Source organism: Bacidia gigantensis (assembly GCF_019456465.1).
Source record: "Bacidia gigantensis strain McMullin 20006 chromosome Unknown contig_304, whole genome shotgun sequence".
Lineage (NCBI taxonomy): Eukaryota > Fungi > Ascomycota > Lecanoromycetes > Lecanorales > Ramalinaceae > Bacidia > Bacidia gigantensis.
In genome coordinates, this window is record NW_025408609.1 from 407,696 (window position 1) to 422,778 (window position 15,083).

Below are 15,083 nucleotides of genomic sequence, written 5' to 3' on the forward strand. Positions count from 1 at the left end.
GCCCCCCTTATCCCCCGATCCTGTAATCTCCCCCACAAAATCCCCCACCTTCTCCTTAATCCCATCAATAATATTATCCGCGCCCTTCTCCACCTTCCGCTCCCCCCTCCTGACATCCCGTCCAAAATCATCCTCATGCTTCCGTTCCCGGTGGCGCTCATGTCGTTTCTCCAGCTCATGCGCCCCCCACGCCCCCAGCGCCGTCCCCGCTACCGTCCCCAGCGCGTTCTTCCCGCCAAACTCGTGCCCGAGGAATGCGCCTGCTGCACCGCCGGCTGCTGTGGCGCCTACGCTCTTCGCGCGGCTGCGAGAGTGGCTGCGGGATCGGTGCCGGGATTTGGATCGCCGGGTTGTGCGATCGTCGCGCGAGGAGCGCCGGGAGAAGTATTCTTCCGATGAGGAGCCCGAGTCGTCGCGGCGGTGGTGGCGGTGACGCCGGGGGCCATCGATGGGGGAGAGGAGGTCGGCGCTGTCGCGGCGGTCGCGGGTGGAGGAGGGGTAGTAGGAGCCGGAGGGGGGCGATGCGTGGTAGTTAGAGGCCCGGCTGTGGGTGGGTATTCGAAGTTTGAGCCCGACTGGGTTTGGGTTGAGGCGCCGGGGGGTGGAGGGTAGTAGGTTTGACTGGAGGTATAGCGGTCGGATGTGTAGCGATCTCCCATGGCGTGAGGATCTTTGTTGGTGAAGAGTGTGAGTGGTTGATAGGCCAGTGAAGGCTAATCAGAGGATGGGAGCTATTGAAGACTATTGTTCACTTTGCTTCTGTGACTGAATTTGCGAGTAAATGTGAAGAGTGAGAGAGAGGAGCAGATAAGAGAGATGAGTGAAGAAGACGCATTTAAAAGTGTCTGGTAATGATGTATCAGGCTGAAGTCACACCCTCGAGGACACTTGATTATGCAGCAGGACAACCCATCGAATGGAAGGCGCAGGCCGAGGGCAAGTCTTGGCATCGATGACGCACACAGCCGCCGCTTTCCGCTCCTCTGATTTGCGGAGGAAGCAGTGGCGCCGTGGCGGAGTCAGTGTGTGCATTCCATAAGCCACAGCTGGTTCACCTCGCTGAGAGCCTGAACACTTGGTAGGTGTCGGTTGCATAGGAACGTAGGGCTGGTGTCTGTGGTGAGATAAGAGATTTGACATGTAGCTGTACCGTGTCGAAAGGCTCCATTCAGGCGTTCAGGGGCCGCGCGGTAGCTGGAGTCGGACTGATATCTGGCCGTATGTGTATGATCACCTTCCAATCAGTGAGCTGTTGGGTATGTCGGAGTCACCGCTCCTGGGACAGAATCCAGGCGAATATGAGAGTCATGTTCAACCCTTTCTCGATCATCTAAAGCGCTCGAGCAACACAGTCAAGAAGCAGTTCGACAAGGCCGAAGGCCGCAATCTTTTCGAGACCTCTTGTGAGGTTGACAACTTTCGCGTCGGGATCGGTGAGGATATTCTCGGCAGTTGTTTGCCAGAGATAGAGGCTGCGCAGCATGAGGTCGTCATTGTCACTTGTTTTTGGGCAAAATCCGCATCTCAACAAAATCTGGCCGCTTCACTGCAAAAGCTAGCGGATCAAGCGAAGTCTGCAAAGCGACTCGTATCTGTCAAGCTGTGTTTTTCGTCTTTGTCGCTCTGGCAAAAGCTGACACATACCTCGTCTGTCAATGGTCAGACATACCCGTCGCATACATGGAGAAGTACTTTCGGCCTTCCCCAAGAAACCGATCTCGTCACGACCGGTCCAGACGGCGCGATCGGAGTAAAACTGAGTATCAAAAGTATCTTCGTTAGGCCTTTCAGCGTCATGCACCCGAAATTCATCATCATTGATCGCCAGCGTGCTTTCTTACCCAGTTGCAATGTGAGCTGGGAGAATTGGTTTGAAGGATGTGTCAATCTGCGAGGCTCGGTAGTTGCATATTTTTTGAGATGTTACAGCCAGTTCTGGGAACAGGGAGACGACGTAAATAGAGTCGACGATGCTGCGGTAAACGGACATAGCACAGATCGAGGGATCCAGTCAGGCAGCCTAGGCCAGGAGCACCAATCCGTGCCTACCCTCTTCTTACCATCGCCCCACTCCTCCAATCCCTACTTCCGCCCAACGTTCTTCCTGACGGCACCAGAACCACCACCAACTCCGCTCAACATATTTATGCTCACCAGTTTTGCTAATGCGAAGCGTTCCATTTACCTACAGACTCCAAATCTCACCTCACCCCCAGTTCTGTCAGCTTTAGTCTCGGCGCTTGAACGCGGCGTCGATATCGACATCATTACTAGCAGCCGTATGATGTTACTGGAACAACTTCTTACGGCCGGCACAACTACCGAAATATGCGTAGGCTCCCTGATCCGGCGTTATCAAAAGCTCGTTCGCACGCACCTTACACTCATGAACCGTCCAGAGAGCATTGAGGAAGGATTGAGTAGACCTGGACGATTGAGCATAAAATATTACAAGCCTCAGACCAGTACCTCTGGGAAGATCAATGAAAAGGAGCCAGTCAAATCCCACCTCAAGCTTACTATAATCGAAGATTATGTGGTGGTACTAGGTAGTGGAAATATGGATCGCGCGTCTTGGTACACTAGTCAAGAACTGGGTATCGCATTCTTTTCTTTTGAAATGGCGCATCGTGTTCGAGGAGAGGTAAGGAAATGGTTGGAAGATGGACGGCTTGGAAAGGAGCTTGTCAAATCTGATAAAGCGCTCTTGAGGCCATGAAAGCCGGGAAGGAACGATGTAGAGCGCCCATTCAAGCCGTCTACTACGCCACAAGCTTCATCAAACAGCTTTCTCACGGTCATCTACATCGATTCAAATCACATGCTAAGAGTAAAATTTAAGGCTATTGCACCGATTACACTTTTGCAGGAATCTCTTTCTTTCCAACAGTGCCTCTAGCCGATTTATCTACAACATCGTACAGAACCACAACATGCCGATGATTCCCTTTGATATCGAGCTTAACATTGCGTCCGAGCCCTACTTTTATTGGAACTACAAAGCCTCCACCATTCCCGAAGCACAAGCGCTGGCCTCAGATCTGGGCTTGAGATTCCCGGTTAGGCCTTTGTACGGAATTGAAAGCGCCACGGTGTGAGTTCCACCGCTAAACACAGCTCGTCTGCAAGTAGTTGATATATAACAGATATCCGATACGACGCCTGATAATAACAAATGAAGCTTCACCAGAGAGTTACGAATTGCTTCTAGGACCATTGTGGATGTCCAAAGCCTCTCATACCATTCAAAAGACGCGAATGGAGGTCCTGCTATATCCGGCTGCTGGCTCACTGAGCTATAATATCGCGGAAGAACTAGATGAAGGTACTACTGAATGGAATCCTAGAGGTGAGTCTTGCGATGTTTGCTTGCGGTTTTGAAACATGGCGAACCACCTATATCCTCCTTTCATCTCGCTATCTGGCTCAGGATCTAAAGTGGCTACGAACTCCCGTCTCTTACAGACAACAAGATTTGTCATTCCGTCCTGTTCTATGTCTCCCTCCTTTCTTTCCGGTCAGTGAAGCTTCCGAGCCGATCTCCAGAAATGAAAATCTCGGCATTTTCAAATGTTATGCTTCAAATAACATTTATCTCTCTAGGTCCAACCGATTACGAAAAAATCGAGCTGGATCGCATCCTCGAGATTGCCGAGAAGGTAGATCTGTACATGAGTTACCACAAGGGTGGTGAGAAGGAGGTTTCGCTTGACGATATGACCGATATATGGCTACAGTTGGGAGGAGGCTGTGGCTATCCGGAAAATTTCTGGCATCTCCAATATGCCATCGATGCGAGGGACCAGGGGTTGTAAAATTTTGGAGGGACGACGGTACAAAAAAGATGTAGGATTCTTGGATTGGTTCTCTTGATGGACAACGAAAGCGCGCGCACACGTAAGACAACATTCTATGTTACGGAAAAGAGAACTCGATCTCGTACGAATGTTGCCCTCTTTCTACTTTTCTACCCGATCTCTTCACATCCTCAAGCGTCCAAAGTCGAGTGCTTCTCCCTTCAATTGATATCATGTCAATATGCTAAGCCTCAAGTGTTCTGTAGCCATGTTTCTCCTTTGCCCTCTGAAACTCGTCACACACTTTCGTACCCCTCTAGGATTCTTATCATCTGGAAATGCAATCATGGCCTACCAAGGCTACCTAGTGGTCGCTTTTACAAATCACGTCCGGCAGTACCTTTACCTATTATTGCTTTAAAGTATATTGCGGTTGGGCTAAAGATGAGAATCTAGGACTCCATTGGTTTAATCGTATAGATCGTCCCTGGTAGTCACCAAAACATGCAATCCTTAGCAACGATCTTCGAAGCACAGACAGCACCATGGAATGGTGAAACGAGATTTGTCTGTTTAATCACTATCATGCGGGCTAGTTGAAGAAGCCCCATGCTGACACCAACAAATAAAGCGCTGCATTCGCCAATCCAAGACCTATCTCTCCAAACTCACCGCTCATCTATCCGGAACATCTTCTATCCCTTTCCTCTCAGTGCTCTCATCTCAATTGATTATGCCACAAAAGCCCTTGCTGCAACACTAGGCGTAGGGGCCTCCTCGTCAGTCTGCCCCTTATGTCTAGCAGCAGCATCGCCATCGTTCTGACTGCCTGAGTTATCTACGCTATTGATGCCCTCATCTGGTGCGTCTGCAGTCTCCAGTTCCGCAGCATCAGCTGCCTTACTTTGTGGGCAGCGAACCTGTGATCAAACTGTGTCAGCGACACGGAATAGGATAGAAGACACAAAGACACTTTCACGCCCACTAAAGATGAGCAGCATGATGAAGTGAGAGTGTTTACCCAGGAACCAGGGCTCAATGGGAAAGAAGGCGCAAGGCGCAAAGATGGGAGGACTCACTGCTCCGCCATCCCTCTTGGGGAACACGCGGTCATCGTTAGGGCTATTGAAGCATTTCCCATTCGCGAAGAGAGGAGCTATGAGGACTTGAAACTTGTTGTTCGGCTGGCGAATTACTGAATGCAAAGGGCTGCCGTAATTCAAGGTGCCGAATTGGTTCTCGCAGCCTGTCTGCCCAATCTTCTTGTTGGATTGAATGAGGTAGAGATCGATTTGCTTAGAGACTATGCGAGCCAATCGCCGCTTAGTCAATAGCTCAATGAGAAGATGGGGGCATATGAATGGGTGGGCAGAGAAGAGAGATATGTACCACAACCAGAACAATCGTCCTGCACGCGGAAATACTTCTTCAATAGCGGTATGTATACTCGTTCGCACTTCTTGAATACGGAGTTGCCCTCAGCGGCAGCGGCGTATGGTTTCTCATACGAGCCGTCCCCCAGTAGAGTTTTGTCACCTGCTACCGTGTTCACGACGTTGTTTCCGTTGCATTTGTAGGCGGGTGTGCCGGAAGCGTCGGGGTAGCCGTAGTTGGTGAATTTGATGCCGGAGGCAACTGAGCAGGAAAGGGTTGAGAGGGGAAGAAGGAGGGTGGTAAGGGAAAGAGCTAGGTATGTAGAGTGCATCTTTGTGGATTGAATGGGTAAATGTATTGAGGGCTGATTGAGTAGGGAATTTTTGAGATGATGTGTAGGAGCTTTGTGCTAATGGAAGTCTTGAGAATGATAATCAGAACATGCCGGGAGGGGAGGTAAAGGATTATATAGACAAAAAACGGGTTAGAATGTCAGTTGCAACAGCGTGATAGATTGTATTGTTGATCATACTTGTTGTAGGCAGTGCATGCAACGTAAGAGGCACCAACTGCATCCAAGAGACTTGGCGAGGATAGTTGTGGGCCCATCGCAGGCTGTTGCTTGCCATCTAGGTCTTGTTTCTGATCATAGGGGAGAGAGCTGGCTTCTAAGAGGGGTCGCAGCCATGATCAGCATCTAATGTCTCGGGTGTGGAGAAGAAGCCGATGAGGCACAGTATGAAGAATGTTTCACAGTAATGACGAAGATTGCGTATGCTAGCTCCTTCCGGAGATGAATCCCGCAAACGGATACATAAGCTCGCTTCCTACTCCATCAAAGTGGATCAGTCTTGTTTCCTTGAGAGTCAGCGCAGCATAAAGACAGAATAGGACGTCGGAAATCTATGCGAGGGCTTGCGGACAGCAAATCCTGAAAAGCTAGACATAATAGCTTACTGCACACATCCCTTCTTTTGGATAAGAGAGCAAATGCGAAAGCTAGACCTGTCCTCGATCCCAGACCTTGGCATAACGACTAGATTATGAGCTCCATTTGGAATTTTGTCTGGCCGAGATTAGCCTACTAAATTCTCAGAGTGACCCACATGACACATCGGAACCATGATCGAAGCGATTCCTGAAGCAGTAACGAATGCGACGAGGATCCAGCCAATGTTTTCGTAATCCCAAAGGGGGTTCTGCATCTTCTGGAGAGGGTTGTGTCAAGTTCTGAACATCTTTCTTATTGCCGCTCTTATTAGGCTCAAGCTGTTTTATTCTAGCAAAATACTAGTAAGAAGGATCAAGACGGTTCTGGGCATTTGAATAATGCAAAGAAAATGATTGAATACTGTTTAAAGGAGAGTGGCGACATGTTGCTACGATAGTGAGAACGACAGCGTAAACCTGAACAAGAAATACATTCACCAGCTCTCAATACCACATTTTCAACAAATCGAGCGCCTGCTACTGTTCGAGATAAACAGCTTAAGTAGCATCCTCTCACGGGCCTCCCGAGGAGAAACAAAGCCTGACAGCCAGAATCGAATCCGCGTTGCAGGAGTTGGTTTCTTCGGACTCGTCAGCGGACGTGGAAGCTCCCCCTTCGCAGCCTATGAAGAAACCGTCCTCTAAGAATGGATTGCCTTCAATGTTAATGACATCGTATTGGATTTTGTTGTCACTGGTGCGTATGTAATCAATCTGAGTCACCTCCCTGATGCTCACAGTGCCATCGTCTTTGGTACGGCTCAGTCTGATGGTGGCGGCCTCGTTGACAGCGGGATAAGGCACCGAAAGCGGAGCTATTTTGCCAGCAAGAGTGTTTTCGCCCAAGGGCGAGGAGACATAGACATTACCGCGGCCTGAAGAGGTGTGTTAAAACCATGATTGATGAATTGTGCAGATAAGGGAGACATTTGGGGCACGATATCACCGTAGATACGTGATCAGGAGAGAAGATGAAGGTCAAAGCTGGATACTGAAGTGGAAATTCAGGGGGTGGAGCAGTAGCCTACGAATGATGAATACGAGGAAATGGGAACGACTTACAATTGGTCGTAATGACTACAGAGCCATCTTGGCTGTCTCGGGGTAGGCTGCGAGCGGATGGACCAGCATTTATCTTTGGGCCCGAACCAGGAGGGGGTGACACATTTATCTTCGGACCAGAGCCTGGAGGGTGTGTTGGAGGTGGTGCAGCAAGGGCAACGCTGCCCAAAAGGCTGAGGGGTACGATGGCCTTAGAGAAATACATGCTAATGCTTTACTTCTGTCCAAGGTTTTTAAACGTTCACTTGTTGGTTGCAGATTGTGATGTCTGGAGTGAATTTGGTTTCTTGAGAACAAAGGGGATATTGAAAAATGGTGATCGCTGAACGAGATTTTATATCTTTCGAAGACACACATGGTCTATGTTTACCCTCGGCTTAACACGAGGCTGATTTTTGAGAGTCATATTGGTGACCAAGGTCAGACAGGCCAAGCAAGGCCAAGAGGTAGCCTCCACCAGTTGTTCCAGCTCGTCGCAGCGTGCAGCCCATTCGGACGTTCGCCAAGATTCATAGATTGCAGAGCGCTTTAAGACTTGTTGTCGCATAGATCTCCAAGATGATCTGACTAGATGCTCGTGCTTGTCTTCATGTGAGTGTCGGTGGAATTGTGAAGCTGGGCGATCTCAAGAGAATTATTACCTGCGCCTGCAGCATCCTCGATCCCAAAGATAAAAGAATCCTTGGGAGTACGACAAAGCTTCTCAGCTACTGACATGATCAAAGTGCTTCGAATTCTGTTCTGTTGGTCAGGAATTCTCATGTCCGAAAGAGGCACGTCTCCATGCTGGCTGTTGTCGCGTCGCTGTCGCTTCTACGTCTTACGCTTGGCAAATATCAGCTTACTGACTCATGTCGAAATTTCATTCTTTGCTCGTGTCAGCCGCTCCTTTTCCAAGGTGCTAGGCGAGAGGAGAATTGCATATATATGTATTAAATACGAGGTTGGTTGGTGGGTGGAGTAAGGTTGGCGATAGAGATTTTAAGGCTCTTCAGGGGAGCGGGCAACCTAGAACCAGCCTAGAAGCTGGTCTTCCCGTCGGAGCCCTAGCGCTTAGGGCTAATCAACGGGCGCTCCCGCTAGCTCATTGCTGGATCTGGAGTCATGAATCGCATCAGCTGCTTTTTCTTCACCTTCTTCGGCTGGCGAGGACTCTATCTTGTGTTTGATCCCGATTACTCTCCGGCATGCCTGCCATACGTCGGAGATCCGCCAATGCATCATACACTCTGTGGTCGTCCTCAAGCCGAATGATGAACTGATAGGAAAGTTGAAGTTGTCCATCATAGTCTTCGATACACTCTTCAAAGCGACTGCTACACAATCGCCATGCGCTCCCGCCCATTGTTCCCTCCTCTTCTCCGTCTCCTTGCCCGCCATTCCTCAAGACTTACCCCTCGCAATCGCATCCTCCGTCTACGCCCTTCTTCACAAAGCCGCTCCCTCACCACCCTCCGCCTCCCTCACCTCCCCTCGCTACCACCTCTTCGCGCCTTTCCTCTCTTAGCTATCAATACCTTGACCATCTACGCTCTCCTCTCCCTTATCTGGCACCACGGCATCAGCGTCATGGCCGTCACAGGTCCCAGCATGTCGCCCTTCCTAAATACAGATTGGAGCAATACGGGGGACAAAGATTGGGTGTGGATCGACATGTCATTCCCCATACGAGCGGCGTGGAGTAAGAACCCACGGAAGGGTAGGGGATGGAACTTGTGGAGGTGGATTGGGTGGGGAAGCACATGGGAAAGAGGGATGGTTGTTGCGTTACGGTACGTGCATGTGCCTTCTTTGGGGAATTTTCAGTTGAGTTGGGATGGTATAATGGCTTCGGCGGAAAATGGCGTAGTGAAAGAACAGGCTGCTATCGTGTATCTTTCGTGCATGAACCTACTAGCTGACATGCTTGGCGACCTAGGAGTCCTAACAACCCAGATCGCCTACAAGTAAAACGTATAATCGCCCTCCCCGGCGACATCGTCACCCCCAAGAGTCGCCCAGTCCCCAACGCCCCCATCTCTTCTCCCATCAACCCACATACATCACCGACACCGCTCCCACCACCACACACCCTCAACGCCCAAGTCACCATTCCACCCGGCCACTTCTGGCTCGAGGGCGACCATCCTGAGCCTGGCAAAACACTCGATAGCAATACGTACGGACCAGTGAGCCATGGACTGATATTGGGCAGGGTGGGAGGTGTGGTATGGCCGTTGAGAAGAACAGGAAGGATAGGCGGTGAGGATTGGACGGTGAAAAGGGAGAGGGTAATAGAGAGGGAAGGAGAGGCCCCTAGGGTCGAGATATTCTAGAGATGATATTAGGAAATATTCAATATAGTAATACTCATAACTCATAAAATGTCTGAAGACCAAGAGCTCAAACCCAGCCAGTCAACCGCTAAGCTCCCCAGCAACAACGAACGCCACGTATAAATATTAATCCACCACCCTAATATCCTCCCCAGCGTTGGATAGCCGATCAATCTCCATTCCGATACTCATGACCCAATGGTCCCTTTCCGCCCTCGATCTTGCCCTGAAGACGATGCTCCGTCCAGGCACACCAAGTCGACTCACGTGTCTCAGCCTCTGCCTCATCTTGCCGGGGCCCGCATCGTCTGGGCTAGCTCTGAGCCAACTCTTATTCCTCGGCTGCCAAATCACAAAAGTAGTCATGACATCCTCATCAATACTCGTCCAGCCATCCTGAACCCACACTCTCGGCAGGGCATGATGGCCAGGATGATTGCTATCGAATGTGCGATTCTCGTATAGCATATCGCCCTCTGTCAGCAATCCGCTATACACGTAACAGTTCTTCAGGTCGAGGGCAGAATGGCGATCGTGCTGGATGTGGCGGACTTCTTCACCAGTACGCTTACGGACCGTGCCGTGGAAAACGAGGAGTTTGCCATGGCAGAGAATGACGCCAGAGCGGAGGAAGGTGGAGCGCCGTTTGGGCTTGTGGTAGAGTGTGCCCGCAAGAGTGATGGCGCGGCAGCAGGATATTCCGCACATGTGAAACAGCTTCGGCGAGGCGATAGATCGGGAGACTTCCCATTTACTCCCGAATTGGCCAAGTGAGGCTTCCATTTCTTCGTCAATGCCCAGACGATCAAGATTCTGAGCACGGACGAATTTCAGCAATTCCATATCATCTGCAAGGCGCAACTTCCAGTAGTGCACTAATTTGCGCAGCCGGTGAATCCATTCGCGTTTTGTTTGCTCGTCGTAGGCCTGTAGGCGGATAACGAGTTTGTTCTTCATGACGAGCTCGAAGGTTCGGTCATCGTCGAACGTAGAGACTTTGCCGTCGTCCCTAGGCGTGTCCAGAACTTCCTGATGAAAGTCGACGTCCGAGCCTTCAGATATGTGTGGGTCGGCTACGGAGTTGCCCCGAGTGGCATTTTGGACGCGAGAGACATGTAGGAGGTTGACGTAGCCTTCAGCTTGGAGCAATGAATTGACCTTTCGTTCGGATTCTTTGTGGGCAGCTTCATCGTGCTGAGCTTTGACAGAGGCGTTATGCTTCAGCCAGTCGATCTGGCCGTTGTGCTCGGGAAATGGGTTGACAGCGAATATTAATGGTGAGTTGTCCACGAGTTCGCTGGCGCTTGGAATTTTATCATCTGCCTTCTCCGGCAAACTTGGAGGAGGTGGTGGCTGAGCTCTTGCGGGCCTACAGTAGCAAAAGTATTGATTGTGAGTGGTGAAATATAATCGCTTGTAGTACATCTTGCCTAATCGACGAACGTTCCCCTTCTGCGAGGTGAGACGAACTAGGAAGCCTTCAACCGGAGCTGGTTCCCTCATCACTTCCTTTGCCTTTCGGGCTTCGGTTGGATAGTGATCCTTCGGCCGCAATTCAAGCTCGTGAGTCTTTTGCATTGCTAAAGTGCCGTACATACGTTGCTCATTAGCACCGTGAACCCATTCAAGGCGATCGTATCTTTTCCAAGCGAGGCCAATCTTCTCCTTCTCGAGCCACTTTTCGAGCACGTTTGACCACTCGGGATTGTCCTCTAGCGCCTTAAGCGCGTTTTGTATTATTGAGCTCGCTGCAGCTTTCTCCGCCTCCATGGTCTTCATAGCAGCCTTTTCTGACTTTGCCGACAGCGCGTCTGACATAGATCTCTCCAAGTCGCTGAAGGGCTTCTCAAGCTGTAGAGACACACTTAAATCAGGAACATTTATTTGGAGATGAGTAGAGCGTGTCCAGCCCAAAGTCTGACGCAAGAAGGTATACCACTCTACCGCACTGGCTGCTGATCTCGCATGGAGAATGTACATTCTTATCCCGCCTTTCCATGGCGTCCATAGTATGAGGGTTTTGTCAAGGGAAGAATACATGTTGATTTTAGTAGTCCTGTGGGCAAGCGAGATTTCATGGGATGACTTTCCTCTGACATGAGTCTGCTCCTTTGCGGGTATGACCCTTGTCTTGTACATTTGCAGAGCAAAATCAGCATCTTGACTTGTGCTCTCTCGGCAGACAACCACATATTCTCTCCACTTGTCTACGGTACGAGCCTCAATTTTTTGACTGCCATTCTCATCATAGTCCGGTGGTAGTTCGTGCATCGTAGAGTCGACCCGTACTAGCATCTTTTCTGCCTTGACAATCTCACCAGGATGTACTTGCCCCTGACGTAATCTTCTCCAGCTCATTCGCCGATCGCTTTTGCTGATAGTCTTACTGATTTTGGTCATCGTGCGTCCATCATCGCCATCAGCTTTGTTGTCCAAATTGAACCTTACGAGACCACGTGCATTTGTATTGGACTGTGAATTGGGCTTAGACTGATTATGGTCTTCCTCTTGTAGTGTTTGAACCTTGTCCGTCTGTTCATCAGGCAGGAGAGCAGTGGTAGAGTTGGTGCCGTTAGCAAGATTGGGAGAGTCGCCATTGGATGATCTTGACGCATTGCCTTCTACAAACCCAGGTGAAGAAGCTTCACCTTGCGAGGGGTCTAAGTGAGGATCTTGAGCAGGCTCTCGGGCGGTTTGAAACGATTGTGGAGGACTTGCGGCTGCATTGCTTAGGCTAAGTCTGGACTTGCCAGCCTTTGGCTTAGTTCGAGCTGTAACGAATGATGTGGCTCTTTCTTGTTTATCTTGCTTGCTGTCGTGCGCTCTTGTCAGGCTTCGCCCCGAAGACCTGCTATTACGGATACTGTGTGGCTTTAATAAGAAATTAGACTTGTCCCCAGTCCGTTCTTTCGTGCCTTTAGGAGTGGTATCGTCGGCTGCATCTCCATCTTGGTTGTTCACCTCTTCAACATTGATAGCGACGTCGTCTTGATCCTCATCGTCTGCGTCTTCAGGCTGTGGGAATGAGGGCATAAATGCAGCACTAGCACTAGGTCCATCAAGTCCAGTGATCTGCCGTGTCTTATTGATACCAGCAGGTGCAGTGAAAGTGGCTGCTTTTGATGAGTAGTTCCTGGCTATGTAATATCTGTACCAATTCTTCCTGTGACTCTTTAGCCACCCTTCCGGTATAGGACCGATGAAGCATCGTCTCGTAGTAAGGTGGACATGTTCTGGGGAGGCATGTTGCTGAGTGATAGTCAGATAATGCTGCTGCGACGTTGACACTGCCTCGTACTTACGAGACGGATTGCGGTGTAGGAGTTCGGGTCGATGGTAATGGTAGGCGACTGCTCGTGGTGAGGACTGTCGTGTGAGCTCATTGGCGCTACTTTCAGCCCCTCATTGATCGAAACCCTTCTTGAAAGGGTGTTTATACATTAAAATAGATAATCTGAGCAATTGCAGCGCCTGGCCGGTATATTGAAGCTATGATGTCGATTGAAGAAGATTGACAGCTGACAGCCGCCAGACGCGCGCATCCATACAGCTCTGCCCCTCCTTGAACCATTAGACCTGCCATTGAGTGACAGCTCTTGTAATATCAATCGACGTACCACTGTAACCTGCAAATATGTCGATACCAGCCTCAAATACCTTCCCCGCCGGCGGCACCTGGTTTGACACTCTCCGCAAATCGTTTGTTGACGTATCTGTCGATTCGAGCAAGGACAATGCTATAGCGACAAGTCAATTCCTCGAGGCTGCAGAAGCACTCTCGACTCTGTTTGGTGGCTATACCCGCCTCTTGCGCCATACCGTATAACGAAGTGCTGAGCTTCAACCCAGATACCCTTGGCTCTGTTGCCTTCACACCAGTGAAGAACGATATCATAGGCAATATCAAGGTGCTCCTCCCCTTGGGACTACGTGATGCAAACTCCTGACTGATGGGAAGCATGGCTAGAAAGTAAGAGACCGCCAGTTAGCTGCACCAGCAGAATCTGAGAATCTACAATCACTCGTAGTCAACGAGCTGAAGACGAAGAAACACGTCGCAACCGAGGGGCTACTATGGCTCGTACGGTACGCCTCACCTTCAGAGAGACTTGAGCTGTCTTCAACATTCCATTGCCATGTACAAAATGATGCAAGTCGTCAAAGTGCTAATATTAAGCCCGTACTAGTGGCCTCGATTTTACTTCGCAAGCCCTACGACATAACCTCTCACACCCGAGCGAGGAGCTTGCTACATCCTTCCGACATTCTTATGGCAATACCCTCAAACCTCATCATTCATTCCTAGTCAAGCCGATATTCAGCGCCGCAATGTCTGCCACACCATACAGGAAGGACTTCATGGCAAAATTGGGAGAGAATCAAGGCAAGGTTGATACTGAAATGGGAAAATGGCTAGACGCGCTTGAGGGCCAGGTGAAGATTTTGAAAGAATTTCAGGGACGAAAGGAGGCTAAGTGGTAAAGAGTGATGAAGATCAACATTCGACATATGAGACGAGCCTACCGGTAACAAACGAAGCTCTTTCTCTACTGCTACGTGCTTCGTGTATCCAAATCTTGGTCGAATGCATTTCTTATTAGTTGCTTTATTTCAGAGTTTATTGTCGCTGTCGTTGCCTTAGCTTTCACGCTGGTAAGGTAGTAGAGCGTTGAAAGTAATCGCAGCATTATCCATTGTAGTAGTCATTGGGGAGATCTCACTTTGAATAGCTTGGAGACGCTGGGCTATTCAGGTAGTGGCCTCTTTGAAGGAACAGGAGCTGATGTGGCCGCTGGAAGATAAGATACTCCAGTAGCGGTGTTGGGATATTCGGTAATTCGAAAACCTATACGTCGACATAACATCTTGAGTAATAATTGAGGTGGAATACATATGAAACAGGACGGCTCTAACAGCGAACAAATTGAGATTGGTCAAGTAAGCTTCATAAGGATGAATGTCCGATCAATCCAAGGGGCATTCTGGGCCGAAAGCTCACATATACCAATGCAGGTAATACTCACCAAATGCATGCGTGATGAGAGCCTTCCTTGTTTTAGGTCTATTGAGCCTTTTGAATAACACATACCTACCATCCTCAGCATTAACAGTGTCTACACGCCCTCCGATGACAATGTTCAAATCATCGGTTCATGACCTTCATGAACTTTTGCGGACATCATCAGGATCTGCAAACCTTCACTACCGAGCTTATGAGACCTTTCAAGTATCGTTAATAGTGTCGAGATCTCGGGCTAATTGTGCAATGTGCTGCTTTCGGAGCTGAATCAGAACCCAGCTTTCGAGGAAATTCTCCCTCGTCAATGCTTATCAATGGCTTCTCGGCCTCCAAGTTGGCCAGAAGACCGGTCAAATCAGCATTCTAGTCATCGTTGTGGCCGAAACAGACAACTTTAATCCATATCAGCCGGCTTGAGTGGACTGAACGAAGGGTTTTTGAGGAAATTGAAGGGCTTCTCCACATACTAAGGCTGATCCCAAGGCCTACCTCCCTGCTCTTTCGGAGAATATCGCTAGCCCCAAG

At 49.7% G+C, this 15,083-nt stretch overlaps 4 protein-coding genes across 4 annotated transcripts; 2 read left to right on the plus strand and 2 right to left on the minus strand.

The window, feature by feature from the left end:
* Positions 1 to 1,258: 1,258 nt before the first annotated feature.
* On the plus strand, positions 1,259 to 2,719 carry KY384_008758 (uncharacterized protein; the record flags this gene model as incomplete). Its single annotated transcript, XM_044817245.1, has 1 exon — positions 1,259 to 2,719. One exon carries the CDS (start codon positions 1,259 to 1,261, stop codon positions 2,717 to 2,719), a length of 1,461 nt encoding a protein of 486 aa, XP_044665840.1.
* A 214-nt stretch (positions 2,720 to 2,933) lies between these two features.
* Positions 2,934 to 3,815, plus strand: KY384_008759 (uncharacterized protein; the record flags this gene model as incomplete). The annotated part of the gene is made up of 3 exons (XM_044817246.1): positions 2,934 to 3,094; positions 3,147 to 3,349; positions 3,604 to 3,815. The coding sequence occupies 3 exons, from the start codon at positions 2,934 to 2,936 to the stop codon at positions 3,813 to 3,815; spliced, it is 576 nt and encodes a 191-aa protein (XP_044665841.1).
* Positions 3,816 to 4,528: 713 nt separating this feature from the next.
* KY384_008760 (uncharacterized protein) lies at positions 4,529 to 5,502 on the minus strand (the record flags this gene model as incomplete). Its single annotated transcript, XM_044817247.1, has 3 exons — positions 4,529 to 4,717; positions 4,877 to 5,119; positions 5,245 to 5,502. 3 exons carry the CDS (start codon positions 5,500 to 5,502, stop codon positions 4,529 to 4,531), a joined length of 690 nt encoding a protein of 229 aa, XP_044665842.1.
* A 4,162-nt stretch (positions 5,503 to 9,664) lies between these two features.
* KY384_008761 (uncharacterized protein) lies at positions 9,665 to 12,783 on the minus strand (the record flags this gene model as incomplete). The annotated part of the gene is made up of 2 exons (XM_044817248.1): positions 9,665 to 12,675; positions 12,720 to 12,783. The coding sequence occupies 2 exons, from the start codon at positions 12,781 to 12,783 to the stop codon at positions 9,665 to 9,667; spliced, it is 3,075 nt and encodes a 1,024-aa protein (XP_044665843.1).
* Between the last annotated feature and the right edge of the window lie 2,300 nt (positions 12,784 to 15,083).